This window comes from Cervus canadensis, chromosome 15 (genome assembly GCF_019320065.1).
Source record: "Cervus canadensis isolate Bull #8, Minnesota chromosome 15, ASM1932006v1, whole genome shotgun sequence".
Classification (NCBI taxonomy): Eukaryota; Metazoa; Chordata; class Mammalia; order Artiodactyla; family Cervidae; genus Cervus; species Cervus canadensis.
This window is the reverse complement of record NC_057400.1, coordinates 18,755,654-18,774,194: the sequence shown is the minus strand read 5'-3', so window position 1 is coordinate 18,774,194 and position 18,541 is coordinate 18,755,654. Positions and strand designations below refer to the sequence as shown.

Sequence of the window (18,541 nt, the reverse complement as noted above, 5' to 3'; positions counted from 1 at the left end):
CAATTTTTTATTGTATTGTTCAGTTGTATGAGCTGTTTGTATATTTTGGAAATTAAACCTTTGTTGGTTGTAGAATTTGTAAATATTTTCTACTAGTCTACAGGTTGTCCTCTCATTTTGTTTATGGTTTCTTTTGCTATATAAAACTTATAAGTTCTATTAGGTAACTCAACATTCAAAAAACTAACATAATGGCATCTGATTCCATTACTTCATGGCAAATAGATGGAGAAACAATCAAAACAGTGATAGACTTTATTTTCTTGGGCTCCAAAATTACTGCATATGGTGACTGCAGCATGAAATTAGAAGATGCATTCTCCTTGGTGATAAACCTAGACAGCGTATTAAAAAGCCGAGGCATTACTTTGCCACCAAAGGTCCGTCTAGTCAAAGCTGTGGTTTTTCCAGTAGTCATGTATGGATGTGAGAGTTGAACCATAAAGAAGACTGAATGCCAAAGAATTGATGCTTTTGAACTGTGATGTTGGAGAAGACTCTTGAGAGTCCCTTGGACTGCAAGGAGATCAAGCCAGTTGATCCTAAAGGAAATCAATAGAATATTCATTGAAAGGACTGATGCTAAAGCTGAAGTTCCAATACTTTGGCCACCTCATGTGAAGAACTGACTCATTGGAAAAGACCATGATTCTGGGAAAGATTGAAGGCAAGAGGAGAAGGGGATGGCAGAGGACAAGATGGTTGAATGGCATCACTGACTCAAGGGACATGAATTTGAGCAAGCTCTGGGAGATGGGGAAGGATAGGGAAGCATGGCATGTTGCAGTCCATGCGTTGCAGAGTCGGACATGACTGAGCGACTAAACAACATTCGTTTTTTATTTTATTTATATTGCCTTGGGAGACTGACATAAGAAAACATTGGTATCTATGACTTATTTCAGAGAATGTTTTACCTATGTTCTCTTCTAAGAGTTTTATAGTGTTGTGTTTTAAATTTAAGTCTTTAAGCCATTTTCAGTTTATTTTTGCGTATGGTGTGAGATAATGTTCTAACTTCATTGATTTACATGTGGCTGTCCAGTTTTACTGAAATGACTTGCTGAAGAGACTATCTTTTCTCCATTGTATATTTTTGGCAGAGTTTTCAGTTAAGAAATTTGTCAATTTTTATAGTAAACAAAGTCAAGGTCCTAAAACATTTCTCTCCATTTAATATCTGCTCTTTGGATTTGGCAGTACTCTCTTAACAAATACAGAAAGGTTTCAGAAACACTATAAAAAAGTTAAGGTTTATACTAATACTGAATGTAACAGACAACTTTGTTGGTTTTCTCAAGCTCTGGTTATAATAAAAGTATAAACATATAGGTATAAGATAAATGCTTGAAAAAGAATTCACTGGGTGTTCTGTTACTTAGCATCTTCCATATGCATGAATGTGAAAGTCCCTTCGTTGTGTCTGACTCTTTGCAACCCCATGGATTATAGCTCACCAGGCTCCTCTGTCCATGGGATTTTCCAGGCAAGAATACTGGAGTGGGTAGCCATTCCCTTCTCCAGGGGATCTTTCCAACCCAGGGATTGAACCCAGGTCTCCTGCATTGCAGGGAGACTCTTTACCCTCTGAGCCACCAGGGAAGCCCCCATATTAAACACTGGGAGATGTACAGTGATATATAAAGCAACATTCCAAATTCATGTTGTAGGCTTCTTTTTCTGAAGCCCAACAACAGACTAGAAAATTAAATATGTGACTGTCTCAAGCCCTTTGTAATATGCAATGCAAGCAGAAGCCAAGAATTCCATCCCCTTGCCCCTATTGTACCCTTGTATCTTTCCATCACTGACTGGTACTGAACTCCTGAGGATTTTCTTTTTATAAAAAGACTTGATTATTCCCATTGCATTAGATTGAAGCAGATGAAAATTTATTTTTCCTTGTATTTTATAGTAAAAACTATATGAGGGAAAAAAGACTATATTTACAAACATCCATCTATATACTGCTATTGTTTTTCATCTTGAAACAGCATATTAGTTCTCTTCTTGCTTTGCACATGTGCTTTTTAGAAACAGCTATCATTTGCTCTGCAGTTTTGATTTCTATCTTTTTGGTGAAGTCGTTCAAGGTCGCCATGGTCCATATCCATCAATCATGCCTGCCTCACAGATTTCCTTTGTCAGTAGTACATATCAGTATGATTAATGGTTCAGGGTTCATATTCAGGAATGTGATTGGATAACTGTCGTTTCATTTGTTGGAACTGGCAATTCAAAAAACATTGATGAAGTTGTCCAAGAATAGAGTCTGCAAGTCAATTTTACTTATTATGAACAATAAAGCTTGGTACTTTGCTGGTGTAAATAGACTCTGTACTCCAGTGTACTCTCTGGGCCTGAAGGAGGGGCACGAACTCTTTTAAGTGACTATACTGCAGCATTAAATGGTGGCTCTGTGATGTGAAAGAGTGAATATCATACCACGTTGAAGGCTTCATCACTGGAGAGTTGGGGTCTATGAGCTCTTTAGTAAAACCTCACTTTTATCCTGTTTTTAACAGAGAGAATTATTTACTTACTTTAAAAATGTAACTATTTATTAATTATAAAATTACTTAATTACTTAAGAGGTATGCTTTTTTTTTTAAAGAATGATAGATGTTTATTGTTAAATATGTTGTTGCTATTTGGTCACTGAGTTGTATCTAAATCTTTTGCAACCCCATGGACTATAGACTGCCAGGCTTTTCTCTCCATGGGATTCTCCCAGCAAGAATACTGGTGTGGGTTGCCATTCCTTCCTCCAGGGAATCTTCCTGACCCAAGGATCAAGTGTCTCCTACATTGCAGGCAGATTCTTTACCATTGAGCCACGATATGGAGCCCATATCTAATAGGTTTGCATGCAATATTCAGGCTACTACTGATCTTCAGTAATATAATTAATTAATCTTTAGACTAAATTTCATATAAAATTAAATAATCTATTTATACCATGAAACCACATCAAACTATCAAGGTTTTAATTTTCTCTGGGAACTGGTAACATTCAGCTACTTTAGGAGTCCTTTCAAAGTTAAATTCTGATAGTACTGGATTAACCAACTAAAGGTTATCAAAAACTTTTCAAAAATCCTCTGAAATCTTACTGTTAAAGATGATTCTTGCTCTTAGAGGAGATCTTTGTCATAGAATGGACTATGAAGTATTGAAATAGACTCAAATATTTTCTAGGAATTTAGTAAATGATAAAAGATTTATTTTAAGTAAGTGGGGTCATTTTTTGTCAACTGTGTTGATACAGATAGTTTTCTTCTTGTGAAAAATCAGTTTGTTCTCAACTCACTCTTTATATAAACTTCAAACAGATCAAAGACTTTTATACAGTGAAATTATACAATCATTTTGATAAGATACATTCATATTTTAAAACCTTGATTTTAGGAGGCCTTTTAAAATGTTTCAGAAATCCAGAAATTAAAAAAAAAACTAAATCTGAATGAATAAAGAAAACTTCAGTATATCTAAAAACAAAACATTACAACACCATAAACAAAGTTAAAAGAGAAGCCAAAATCGAAAGAAATGACAATACATGACATTTAGTTTTGTAACATCCTAGGTGCTTACTTTTAGTAATCACTAAAGGTAAGGATAGAAACTATAGCAAAGAAATGCATACAGACAAATCCTTCTTTACAAAAAGGGAAAGTCAATAAACATATGCTTTCTTAATGTCTAATGTATCAGTAGTAGTAGTAGTATTACTTATATTACTAGTATTTTAAAAATCCATAGCACATATTTTGTTAGTAGTCTAGAAAATTCCATCACAGTTAATAAATGAGTCAATTTTATTGTCAGTAAGCCCCCTGAAACTTAGTTGTCTCATTTTTCAGATGATGTGGTATATAGCCCACATGTCGTCTCTTTACCTATAGGAGAGAGAAGACCAGCAGTGTCATATATGATTCTATATGGAAGTCCGAGAATGTCTTAAAACTTTCTAGGTTTTACATATAAGATGCTTCTGTTTATGTTATGAGATATATTTATAATTTTAATACACAAATGATCAACATTGTTCAAATTGTAGTTTTTTAATATTCTCATGATGTGTATTTATGCCTCAACCACTATGAAACTCAGACTGTTATTGAAAAGAACCTTTCCGTCTTTCTTTATACTGAATTCAGGCTTTTGCAGATCTTTCATAATTTCTGCTTTGAGATCAGGTGGTGCTGTTGTATTAAAGTTGCAGGTTTCTGTCAAAAAATCCCAAAGTAGGTCTCCATTTTCATTGCCATCAATAAAACAGTCAGATATGTCCATGGTGGACAGAAGGTCATAGTACGCGTACTTAATCCCCAACTTATCGAGCATCTGAGTGAGGTCAGACGATGTGACATACTGGCAGAGGTCATTCCAGGGTAAGCGAGATCCATACTTTTTCCAAAGCTTTTGCCAGCTGCTGGCTCCTGTGCAACCGAAAAACATTCATGCTTTCAGTTATTCTTTTCATTTACCTACTCTGCAAGCAGTATATTTGATGCTTGGAATAGAGCGGTCCTTTTAAAAAGTAGGAATGTTTGACTTTTGTAGCTCAGTTCAAGGACTGCAAGGGGTTGGAGGGAAAGTGAAATAAATAAGTTATACATCAGATAGTGCAAAGTGCTAATGAAAAACAAATCTAAGCAAGAGATAAGGGGGATCACAGAGTTGGATGGATTGCTGCTTCATATAGGATGGTCACAGACATTCTCTCTAATAATGTAACATTTGAGCACAGACATGCCAGCAAGGCACGTAGATATGTAGTAATCTATCAGGAGGAAGGTTACTCCAGGTAGAGAGAAGAGCAACTGCAAAGGACCTGAAGCAGGGACATGCTTGGCATGTTAAGAACTAGTGAGAAAGCCAGTGAGATTGGAACTGAACCAAGGGGAGAATGGAAAGAGATGAGGTTGGGTGATGGTGAGGAGTGGATTGGGTGCTAAATCATATAGGAAAAGATGGGAAGCCATTGTAGTGCTGTCTAATAGACTGTTATGGACTCTTGGACATGTTCCAAATTTGCATTGTCCAATATGGTAGCCACTAACCACGTTATGGTTCTGGAACGTGTGAACTATGGCTAGTCTGACTAAGGAAATGAATTTTAAGTGCTATTTCATTTTAATTCATTTCACTTTCAATAGCCAACTGTGACTTACATATCAGATGACACAGCATTAGAGTGACTTGACCTGATTTACATTTTCTTAAGGTCACTTTGGCCACACAGATGAGAACAGGGGCATAAGGACAGAAGCAGGAAGAACAGTAAGAAAGCTGCTGCAAAAATCTGGGTGATAGATGATGGTAAGTTGAAAGAGCAAGATTGGAAATAATGAGAAATGGTTGCTTCATATATATATACATATATATATATATGTATATGTATATCTATATATGCATTATATATTACACTCCTAGAGCCAATGCCATTTGCTAGTGATTTGTATATTGTTAGCAATAACAATTTGGATCATGAAAGAAAGAAAAGAATCAGTGATGACCTCAGTGATTTTGGCCCAAGCATCTGAAGAGAGAGAACTGCCGTTATTAGAAATGGGAAGAATGAGGGAGGAACATTTTTCAATGTTTTACCAGGCATCTTGTTTTGGAAGTATAAAAGTTGAGCTATCTCTTGGATATTCAGGTTGTGATAAGAGGAAGGCAATTGTTTACGTTAGTCTGGTTCGGAGGAAAGGGTCTGAGTAAAAACTGAAATGGAAGAAAGCACAGCAAATACAATGATAATTTACTCAAACCAAAGATGAGGTAGCCTCTCAGGTCTGTACACTTACAAGATGCCACCTTGGACTGCAACACTTCAGTTGAGTTTAAAAATTCTGTCCCTAGCTTTAGAAGGTATATTAGCAGTGTATGATGTATTTAATTGAAAGTCTGGCCCAGTGTAGCAGCTAAGAGATACAGAATCTGAGGGAGAGAGAGGTTGGATTGTTCCTGTGACTCTTCATGATGACATGAGGTTTGTTATTCAGTCTTTCAGAACCTCAGGTTTCTTATTTATAAGACAGAGATAACTATACTTGTTGCAACTGCAAATATTAAATAAGATAATTGAAGTAAATCATTGCACAATGGCAAGCACATAGCAGATGTGTAATATGTACTTAGAAAATAAATGAACATTAAATGGAATTAATTTGATATTTCCACTGGTTGTAACCTTGAGACTGTGAAAAAACAAACTTGCTATTCAAAAATCTATAATACACTGGGAAGACCCAGAGGAATCGGGTGGAGAGGGAGGTGGAAGGGGGGGGGATCGGGATGGGGAATACGTGTAACTCTATGGCTGATTCATATCAATGTATGACAAAACCCACTGAAATGTTGTGAAGTATTTAGCCTCCAACTAATAAAAAAAAAAAAAAGAAAAAAAATCTATAATAATAAAAATTAAAAGAGAATTTTATGGACCTTCTAATAAAAGCATGTAATACTGGGCTGTTATATATACAGTGGATACAGTGCATTAAGAGTGGTCTCTAAACCCTGATTTTCTGAGGGTAAAGCTTGGCTTTTCCTCTTACCAGCTTTATGAACCTGTGTCTCAGTTTTATCATCTGTAAATCAAGGATGATACTAGAATATATTCATAGGATTGTTCCAAGGATTTTCACTGAGTTAAGGCACTTAAAACCATGAATGGCATATAGTAAACATTGCTGAAGTGTCAGGAAATTAAGCTGGACTTGGCCAAAGCAATATAAGAATGGATCTATATTTTCTATGAGTTTCCATGATTAAGAGTTAAGATCTCAAAGGCATGAATGTTTTGGTTCCGAAAGCTCCGTTACCATGTATTGAAAGTAATCAGACTCTCAGAAAAGTATACAAACACTACCTACCCACATGGTTCTTCATGTAATTGCAGGATTTGGGGCTCATCCATGAGCTTGGCCAAAGTCTCCTGATTCAGTTCAATAGAAGAGAACAGCCAAGGCAGGAAATGGTAAATAATAAATAGCCTAGATAACTGATGTTCCACTAATATTGCAGAAGAGAGTGATAACTTCAGGGTAAGCTTTAGGAAAAGGTAGAATTGGAATGAAGCAGAAAAATTAAAAAATAAGAAACCTCAGTTCAGTGAAAAAAAAAATGAGGGTCATGAGTATATATTAAAAAAATTTTTCATTCCAAAGACAGTGATTGTCCGCCCAAATAAGAATTTGCCTACAAATAAGACTTTATAAGAGAATAAATATTTCAGTGTTTAAGGAGAGGCTCTGTTAGCATTATCATTATTATTTTTTAAACCTGGTAGAGAGAAAAGAGCCAAACACTAATTGCAGAGCATTTGTTGGTGTCAGTGTTTGGTGACTCAGAGCCACTTCTAAGCTGAGCAATTAGACACTTTCTGATTGATACATTATCATAATGGCTCTCCGTGGGCACAACATATGGTGTTACTTTTGTATTCAACATGATATAAACCAGGTCCTTCCCCTCCATACACTGTATTAAAAATAACACACTATGATTTGCTTCCTTCCTTACTCACATAAGGAGAGGTCAGGAAACAAAACGTCACTGATCTCCCTTAACCAGATAAGTTGCATTTTAATTATTAATAGCAACTCTCTCAACTAATGCCTGGTTACTACATTTGCAGAAAAACATGCCACTGACTTTGTTTTAGTGTGGGATACTCATTTTTAAAATATACCTCTTCTTATTTCTTTTCTTTTTCATCCCCAAATCAGATCTTTTGTCTCTATAATCAGAAACTTCTGTTCATTATAAATAAATGACTGTCTACTCATATGGGCTAATTCTTCAGTGGATTCTTTGGAACCAGAGGAAAGCTTCTGTTGCTTCAAGCAGCATATATTCAAATAGGCTGACCAGTAAAACACTGTCATTTAATTCTGAATATAATTTCTCTTCCTTTTCCTAATTAGTTTCACTTGCCTACTCATCTGTGCTTTTGTCTGCCTCTTTTAGCATTCACTGTTTGTCTGTCAATATGTGTATCTTCTTTACTGAGTCTTTTACTCCTGTTTATTAAGTCCATCTTCAAATCTCTAGCACTCTCTATATTCCCTGATTCCATGCCTATCATGTAGTAAATTTTAGCTAAAACATGGTCTCTTTCTCTCTCTCTCTCTCTTTTTTTTTTTGGATGGACATTCAGAATCAGTTGTAGTTAGGATATTGTAAAGAAGAAATAATAAATAATCATTCATTTTGACTCCTGAATTGGGAAGATCCCCTGGAGAAGGGAATGGCTACCCACTCCAGTATTCTTGCCTGGGAAATCCCATGGACAGAGGAGCCTGGTGGGCTACAGTCCATGGAGTCACAAATAAGTCAGACACTACTTAGCTACTAACATTTTCATTTTTCAATTCAAATACATTCACTGGGTGTGTTCTTCTAGGTGCCAAGGGTTTTGCCAAAATCTGGGTCTAGAGAGCAGAACTCCTGCTCTCCAGAAACTCTCCTTAAAAACTCCCCATTTGCCTCTGATAAGAAATTAGCACACTGCTGAAAGTGTTTACACCTCTCAATCCTCCATTGAATTAGGAGTCTATCAAAGGCAGAGGAGGAGTAATAGTTATCTTTGCAACCTCAGAGCCTAGCAGTGAGGAACTGTTGTTGTTTAGTCATTAAGTCAAGGACAACTCTTATGTGACCCCATGGACTGTAGCGTGCCAGGCTCCTGTGTCCTCCACTATCTCCCAGAGTTTGCTCAAATTTATGTCTACCTAATGATGGATTAGAGGAGCTCAATAAAAGCTGAATGAACCAAATCTGCACAATAGCTATCCTATTCAGACAGCCTGAGACCAAGACTACAAGCTATATTTTTAATATGCTGAACGCACTTGTCACCTTAACCAAGCTAGGTGCCCTGCATAATTAAATCTAGAAACAGATCCCATATTTCATTATCTTACGATTGAATAAATTGCAAAAATAGGTTTCCATATGGTACTCAAATAACTGAGTAATTCAGTTTATTCAGAGAGATAACACATCAGTTCAGGTCGCTGTCTAATGGAATGGACAGGCAGAAACCTTAGCTATGGAGCATATTTAAGATGACCTTTAGAGCAACATGGTAATCCAGACATACCATTATGTGCCTTGCTGAGATACCAGCTCATTGAGTGCTCATAGAAATTTAATTGAGTGACTAGTGCTAGGCTTCTCCGAGTCTGTTTGCAAGGAGCACTCGGTTGCTATATTGCCATAAGGCCATGGATGACAATATTGCTGAAACAAAGGAAATATACAAACAAACGTCTTCACTTCTAGGTTGTTGTTGGTTAGTCACTAAGCCATGTCTGACTCCCTTGCCACCCCATGAACTGTAGCCCACCAGGCTCCTCTTGTCCATAGGATTTCCCAGGCAAGAATACTGAAGTCGGTTGTCATTTCCTTTTCCAAGGGATCTCCTCAACCCAATATTGAACCTAGGTCTCCTGCATTGGCAGGCAGATTCTTTACCACAAAGCCAGAGCCACTTCTAGGTAATAATGAACAGATTTCATTTACAAAGGGACATGAACAACCTGAGTAAAGACAGAGGCTTGTATGAACCATTTTGGTGTAGGTCTTCCAAGTTTTAAGGTAATAGTCAAGTTTAAGGCATGTTTTCACTGGGTAAGTACGGAGAATGGGGTTTCAAGAATTATAGTTTGGGTTGAGAAGGCAGTTTAGGATAATGGGTTTTATTAAACAGGAATGAGATCGGAAGTTGATCAGGCACCTCAGATGACCTGGGGATCACACTAGTCTACTATCCACAGGTTAGCAGACTGGTCTGGCACATAGGGATTTGTAGTGATTCTATGAAAAGAACAAGTTACTAATGACAATGTGGATCAATTCTATACATGTTAATTGACAATGATATGAGACAAATCTTCTTGTGACTAAATTTGTTTTCACTGTTGGAAATTGACCATAATTTATTTTTCTAAAAGCTGACCCATGTATATTTGTATCAGCTTTATTAATGCAACAAGGCAATTACTGCTCTTTTTGAAAAGGGGAACTTCAGCTACTTCCTTACACCAAGGGGCCAATACAATTTTTCTCAGAGAAATACATTATTGTTAAGATAGGTTTATAGGGGAACAGGTTTATCTAGGTCAGAGAGGAAGAGCAAAGGGGAGTTAAACTGCTCTATGTAACAAGTAAGAAGGGGTGAAAGGGGAAAGTGAAGAGTTGGTATCTTAGGAAAAGCCCTGAGCTAAAAGGATTATCCATTAACAATGTTTTCTTCTCTGCAACACCTGCCTCCCACACTGTGCAGTCATGAAGAACTGTAAGCTCTGTACTGAAAAAGTTAGTAAAATATTTCTACCATCAAATGCAGAGTGAATAATTTTTGACTCAAAATACTTTTTTGATGAAAGCTAAATGGTTTTTGATTCTAGTAACTATATTCATGATGTAGCCAGCAAAATACTGTATCCATAAGAGCACTAAGTCAATTCTCAGTTGCTTGTAGACTACTTGCGCTACTTTGTAAACCTTAGGCTGGTTTTTTCTTATTGGTAGGTGTATATTCACAAGAGAGCTGCCTTTTGACACTCAAATACATAACTTCTGAAAATATTTAAGGATAAATGAAATATAAATAAAGTGGATCTTCATTTGATGTGAAATATATTCTAAAATCAGACATATATGACTGCTGGATGAACTGTTATTTCTGTCTGCAACACTTTCTGTATTATTGATACAGATTATCAAGAATAGACTGAGTTATCAACTCAGCGTTGATAACTAAATTTACTTTTGTATTCCTAAATGTTCAAAGTGCTTTATCCAAGTGTCCTCATTTGGAGAGAGGTTAGTGGGAAACATCCACTTTACATAAGCCCTCCTAAATGGGAAGATAGAACTTTCCCACATAAATGAGTATTTTTAACTAACCTGAGATAAAAATAGTATATCAAATGTTCCCTTGCAGAAGAGGTTGTGTACAGGAAATTTCATTTGCCAGAATCCCACATAAATTCAAAGCTAGTATTATAGGCAACAACTATGTTTGCCATCCTTAAAGCCATTCCTCATATTTAAGAATAAATGAATTTTATGATGTAGTTTTTGACTATAGGGTCTGGTATAAATTTAGGAAGATAGAGGCTGCTATATATCTAGAGTCAACCTGAATAGCACTGTGTGAACAATCCATAAAGACTGCTGAATGAAGTAGTGAATCAATGAATTCAACAGTGTCAGTGTTTTATTTGCTAATCTGTTTATTTAGGTTCTCTGTGTGATACTTAATTGTATCACTGGGAACAAAGTATGATCAAATGCCGTCTTTGGAAAATAACACAACAGCACAAAACCAAACAAGTGAATCATTAGCTATTTTTGATAGTTATTTGAGAAAACCTATAATGAACAACATTGACAGTGGCTCTAGAAATGCAAATTAATCAAATATTTGACAGTGTCACAAATATTTCAACCTTTATTTTATTTATTATTTAAACATCACAGAAGGGAAAGAGACATTTAAGGGACAAAAAGGAGGTAAATAGAAATATTTTCTATTTTTAGTCTCCTCAAAAGAATTCCTATCAGTTGTATTTGCTGTATGTTATATAAAAAATAATTTATATATGGACAACAAAGATATACTTTCTCAAGAGGAAGAAGAAACAGATACTTATTTCCACTGGAAATCCTAAATTGAAAGTTTGAAGGACTTTCCTAATACTGTGTTAATTAATTGACTATGACCATAAGCCAGGTCAAAAATTTCATAATGAAGATGAAATATACCATCAGCCTTCAAACACATGCATCCATGAACTATTGGTTTTTGAAAATTTAGGTGGAAGGAAAATAACTTACCTGACACAAGAATAATGAGCATCTTAGCATTGGTAGCTAAGAGACTATGGAAGAATTTTAGGGTAGCTGGGATGTCTTTAACATAATACAGCATCTAGAAATGAAGAAAAAGAGAAATGAGGCACATTTCTATGTCAATGTCTTTGTTGCTCAGACTAGATACTCACTAGAAGATTTGATTTTCAAGTTGAGTGGGTTTTTACTCAACAAAATACGTAAGAAATTTAGAAGTTAAAGATGTTATATGGAGAGAGAGAATAATAATGAGAGAAAATATTTGGGGATAGGGGAAACTATGGTATTTACTCAACGATAATCAAATAGTTTAAAATTGCTCTTTCTGGCTTCTGTAACACAGACATTTATAGCTTCAGACAGTCTCTACTCCACATGGGGGCATTGATTCTGTGCTTTCTCTATATTTTGTGAATTGTAGTTCTTCTGGGAGAAAATGGTGCTGGCACCATAAAAACATTCCATTTCATGGAACGTTGCTTCAAAATTAAGCCCTTTGCACTAGCTTTACCATATGCTCACCAATGCTTTTTTTTTAAATCACAGAAAATGCGACAAGCTTTGATGTTGACAGATTCTCTAGGAAAATGGACTGGATAAAGCCTAAGTTTGCAGCATCATCACAAGGGGATAGGTGTCAGTCCACCCATTTTAAATAACTCTGAACGATCTCTGGTGAATTGCAGGGAGAGGCCTTTCCACCTAACACAGATAGAGCCTGGAATTATACATGGGCAATGGAGATTTTTCCCTGAGGGCTTATAGCCCTGGAATCTACCCCACATAGACACTTACTTTTTATGTCTTATCTTCTACTCTTTCAGACAAGAATTCAATATTTTATTCAATTTTTTTATGGGCTTCCCAGGTGGCGCAGTGGTAAATAATCTACCTGCCAATGCAGGAGATGCAAGAGACATGGGTTCAATCCCTGGGTTGGGAAGATACCCTGGAGTAGGAAATGATAACCCTCTCCAGTATTTTTGCCTGGAAAATTCCATGGACAGAAGAGCATGGCAGGCTCTACGGGATCACAAAGAGTTGAACACGACTGAGCATGCACACACACATGATAGAATTTATTGCATAACGCAAAAATAACCTGAGCTATGCCTCCCTCACATGAATGAATGAAATACAAGGGACCTGCACATGGCCTGTGCAGTCTCAGAGGCCATATTTAGTATCATGTCACTCCATGCTGTACACACAGGGAACATATAGACGGGTACCCAGATGCAGCTGGTCCACAAGATCGCTAATAATCCTTGACGTGACCTGGCTCAAAAAGAGGAGGCCAATCATAGCAGATGCTCTGAAATTTGATCTAATAGACACAGATTCTCTGCAGTTGACTATGAATATTAAGCTGAAAGATGCCATGAGGATGTTAGGGCTGTAAGGAGCAATGAAGAGACAGAGATATAACACAGAAAAGTGCAGAGTAGACTGAGAGGAAGACAGTGGTAGTGCAGAGGAAGCAGAGATAGGAAAGAAAGAACAGATGTGGAGGTTTTGAGAGAAACTGGAGAACGATCTCTGAAGCTGCAACATTTTATAACAAGTGAGGAGTGGGATTCAGAGCATATGTGAAGGGATTGGCTTTTGATAAAGGGAGGCTTTTGTTGTTTTTAAAATTAATTTTGGGGGGAGTATAGTTGCTTTACAGTGTTGTGTTCACTTCTACTGTAAGCAGAATCAATCAGACGTACATATACATATATGCCCTCCCTTTCAGACTGCCTTATACAGGAGGTTTGCTATACAGGAGGTTTTCATTAGTTAGCTTTTATCCATAGTATCAGTAGTGTATATGAGTCAGTGCCAATCTCCCAATTCATCCCACCCGCCCCTTTCTCCCTTGGGATCCGTATATTTGTTCTCTACACCTCTGTCTCTATAGCGTTGCTATGAAGACTAGGGTGCATGTATCTTTTTGAATTATGGTTTTCTCTGGGTACAGGCCCCGTAGTGCAATTGCTGAGTCACATGGTAGTTCTGGGCTTCCCTGGTAGCTCAGTTGGTAAAGAATTCAGGTGCAGTGCAGGAAATCCCAGTTCGATTCTGGGGTTGGGAAGATCCCCTGGAGAAGGGATAGGCTACCCATTCCAGCATTCTCTGCTTCCCTGGTGGCTCAGACGGTAAAGAATCCACCTGTAATGTGGGAGACCTGAGTTCAGTCCCTGGGTTGGGAAGATCCCCTGGAGGAGGGCATGGCAGCCTACTCCAGTATTCTTGCCTGGAGAACACTGGAGTGGGTTGAATATTCTCAGCCCACATGGGGAGAATACATAGAGAATACATTCTCCCCATGGATAGAGGAGCCTGGCTGGCTACAGTCTATGGGGTCGCAAAGAGTCGGACGTGACTGGGCGACTAAGCACAGCATGATGGTTCTATTCTTAGATTTTCTGAGGAACCTCCATACGTTCTCCATGGTGGCTGTTATCAGCTTACACTCCCACCAACAGTACAAGAGGATTCCCGGGAGGCTTTTGTAATAAGAAGAAAGAAATGGTGGGTACAGGTGCATCTCTATTAATGTGGTGAGTAAAAGATGATTTTCTACCTGATCATTTCTCGTTTCACTATAGAGTAGGAAGGGAGGTCATCAATTGGAAACCAGTGGCAAAGAAGGGATTACAGGAGTTGTAAGGAGAAAGAAGAAGGTATGAAATAGTTACACAGTTGAGCCTTGAACAGGCAAGGATTAGGGTACCAACTTTCTGTGTAGTCAAAAATTCACATATAACATACGCATTTTCTCTGTTTTTGGAGTTCCATATCCAGTCATGCAGCATTTACTGCTGAAAAAATCCAGGGAATTCCCTGGAGGTCCAGTGGTTTGGACTCGGTGCTTCCATTATAGAGAGCATGGGTTCAATCCCTGGTTGGGCAACTAAGCTCTCACAAGCCCTGTGGTGTGGTCAAAAGAAAAAAATAATTTAAAAAGAAAAAATTAGCATACAAATGGACCCACATAATTCAAATCTGTGTTTTGCAAGGGCCAACTATATGAGAAGATAGAAAAGTAAGTCTAGTAGAGAAACATCTTAGGTTTGCTGGGCAGTGTTGAAAGCACTCCCTTATAGTTAAATGATTTGTCTGCTAAGAAAGCAAAGATGTAGAATTGCCTAGATATGCCAACCCTGAAGTCATTTCTTCCTGTAATTTTTAGAAGTCTGTTCCTTTTGGCTTAACCTCTAAAATATACAAACAGTTCATACAACTTAACAACAGGAAATACAACCCAATCAAAAACTGGGCAGAATATTTTAACAGGCATTTCTCCAAAGAAGACATACAGATGACCAGTAGGTACATGAATAGATGCTCAGCATCACTAATTATCAGAGAAATGCAAATCAAAACTACAATGAGTTACCACTTCACACTAGTCAAAATGACCATCATTAAAAACTCTACAAATAACAAGCATGAAGAGGGTGTGGAGAAAAGGGAATCCCCCTAACTGTTGATACAACCACTATGGAAAACAATATTGAGGTTCCTCAGAAAACTGAAACTAGAATTACCATATGATCCAACAGTCCCATTCCTGGGAATATACCTACAAAACTGTAATTCAAAAAGATACATGCACCCTACATTCACAGTAGCACTGTTTGCAACAGCCAAAACATGGAAATATCCTAAATGTCTATCAACAGACAAATGGATAAAGAAGATGTGGGACATATATACAATGGAAGGCTGCTCAGCCATAAAAAAGAATGAAATAATGCCATTTACAGCAACATGGATGGACCTAGAGATGATCATACTAAGTAAGTCAGAAAGTAAGTCAGAAAGACAAATACCATATAACATCACTTACATGTGGAATCTAAAATATGGCACAAATAAACCTGTCTACACAAGAGAAACAGACTCATAGACATAGATACCAGACTTGTGGTTGCCAAGGGGGAGGTGGGGAGGGAGAGGGATGGACTGGGATTTTGGGGTTGGTAGATACGGGCTATTATTAATACATTTAGAACTGATAATCAACAAGGTCCAAACATATAGCACAAAACTATATTCAATATCCTGTGATAAACCACAATGGAAAAGAATATAAAAATAAAGAGTGTCTATAGGTGTATATGGCAACCCACTCCAGTGTTCTTGCCTGGAGAATCCCAGGGATGGGGTCACACAGAGTCAGACATGACTGAAGTGACTTAGCAGCAGCATAGGTGTATAACTGAATCACTTTGCTATACAGCAGAGATTGACACAACATTGTAAATCAGTTATATTTAAATTTTTAAAAAGTCTACAAAAGAGCTTATTCCTTTGGGATGACTGTGCTTGTAGATTATAGAAAGCAGAAAGCATCTTGTTCATCATGGTTTTTCTAAAATATGTACATCTTCTAATGGTAGCCAGCACCCAAAGCCTACCCACCTATATGCTATTCAGATACATCAGTGACCTCTGGAAATATGTCCCAATATCATCTACTGAAGAGGCACTCCCTTTAGAAGAAATACACTATTAGCTGGACCACGGAAATAAATTCTGGCAGAAAGACTGATGTCAGTAATACTTTGTTGACCCAGGGAATCATCTAGCCTGCCCCTTTGTTGCATACACACTAGCCAGGTCATGAACAGAAGGCAAAAGCAAGAGGATTCAGAAAAACTCTGGGATGTTGGTCCATTCTCAGTTTGGACAGGTGATGTTCACTTATAAAATCAGAAACCAGATTTTCATTTTTCTTTTAAAAGTTAGAATATTAAGTACCCTGAAATATTTCTGAAGAATCTTTTTTTCTGAGAGTATATAACAATAAATATTTCTTACCTGAATCATATGAATAAAGTCCCACCTCTGAAGTTCTTTTTGCTCCATCATTCTATTTTGATATTCAGATGATGTCTCCTTATGCCAAGCAAACTTTATGTTCTCAAGGTTTGATGTCTTGGCTACAAGCTCTAAAATATGGAGAAAAGGTGGATCACCATCAATTTTAATTGCAAATTTGGAACCCATTTCCACTTAGAATTTTAATGCAATCCATATTATATACACAACAGATATAAAGCACATTTTTCTTTTTTATGTAGCTCCAGAAGACCAGAGAGTTCATCCTAGTTCTTCCTCTAGCATTAAATGAAATTAGAGATAACTAAAGAGTCAATAAGAAATAATTATGAGAACACTGACCAGATATAGGCAATATTGTTGTTGTTTAGTTGCTAAGTCACATCCAACTCTTCTGCGACACCGTGGACTGTAGCCCACTAGGCTCCTCTGTCCATGGGGTTTCCCAGGCAAGAATACTGGAGCAGGTTGCCATTACCTTCTCCAGGGGATCTTCCTGACCCAGGGATCGAACCTGCCTCTCCTGCACTGTGGGAGAATTCTTTACCACTGAGTCACCAGGGAAGCTGTGTATAGGCACATTATCTCAAGTGTTAATGGGAAATCAACTGGTGAATTTTATCAATGGAGAATTGACATAAAACAGGTGATATGATTCTATAACTCAGGAATCAATAAACCATGGCATGGACCATATCTGACTCACTACCTATTTTTAAATAGACTGCAAGCTAAAAGTATACATTACTCTCCTTCCCGACTTCATACTTCTGTCCTTCATATTTTGTGCCATTAAACTGTTAAATGGTTGAACAAAATCAAAAGGAGAATAGTACTTCATGATAGGTAAAAATGATATAAAATTCAAATTTAATGTTTATAAGTAAAATTTTACTGCTACATAGCCGCACGCATTAGTGTATGGATTGTATCTGGCTGACTTTGGTGTTCAGTGACAGAGCTAATTAGTTGTGACAGGGATCATGTGGATGAGATGGTTAGATAGCATCACCAACTCAGTGGACATGAATTTGAGCAAACTCTGGGAGATAGTGGAGGACAGAGGAGCCTGGTGTGCTGCAGTCCATGGGATCACAGAGTTGGACACGACTCAGTGACTGAACAGGTGGCCTAAATCTAAAATACTTACTATTTGGCCCTTTTCAAAGAAAAGTTTCCTGATTCTTGCTGTTACCAATTACACATAAGCTTTTAGGGTAAGGTTTCTGTTTAAATACCTCTGAATGAATTAATGACTGTCTCTAAAATAAACATCAAAAATAATGGTTGATGACCAGGGGATGGATAGAGAGACAGTTAAAAAAGAAAAAAGGATTCTAGTCACTATTTATATTCTGAGGTGTTTAAGGCATGCCTGCCAAGAAAATAATTAGGTTCTTCTCTCAATAAGCTTATAAAGAATGTACCACAGCAACCATGTTGTTAGTGACTGGAGGGATGCATGTGGGAAGACAAGACTTTCAGAAAAGGAATTGATATACAACACCATAAGCAACTGAGTGCACACACGCACACACATCATGGATTACAAGTACCTTTGTACTTGGTGATTTGTTCAGCACTTGGTTCAACAACTTCATTGATGATATGAACTTCTGGGTACTGAGCTTGCACTTTGGAGAGAATTTCAAGATCAATTTCACCTAGCAGAAAAGCATATAGAACAGTTCACCTTGGTGCAGAAAGAAAAGAAAAGAATAGAATGGAATAGAATAGAAAACAAAAGAATAATTTCAAGTAGTTTACTATCTCTAGGAAAGTCCAGCATAAATAAAGAAGAATACTCAGCCGTTGCCCTGACACAGTGTCTATG

The 18,541-nt window shown here is 37.2% G+C and overlaps 1 protein-coding gene across 3 annotated transcripts in view; it reads right to left on the bottom strand.

Annotated features, from left to right (window-relative positions):
* Window positions 1-3,201: 3,201 nt before the first annotated feature.
* Window positions 3,202-18,541, bottom strand: part of HNMT (histamine N-methyltransferase) — a 40,080-nt gene continuing 24,740 nt past the window's right edge. For 2 of the 3 annotated variants that reach the window (XM_043487924.1, XM_043487923.1), the window contains 4 exons: window positions 18,264-18,371; window positions 16,687-16,817; window positions 11,860-11,953; window positions 3,202-4,442 (listed from right to left, as the gene is read on the bottom strand). In XM_043487924.1, coding sequence (XP_043343859.1) covers window positions 4,087-4,442; window positions 11,860-11,953; window positions 16,687-16,817; window positions 18,264-18,371 — 689 coding nt within the window. In that variant the 3' untranslated portion in view covers window positions 3,202-4,086. The remainder of the gene's footprint in view (window positions 4,443-11,859; window positions 11,954-16,686; window positions 16,818-18,263; window positions 18,372-18,541) is intronic. The other variant, XM_043487925.1, reaches the window with a different exon arrangement.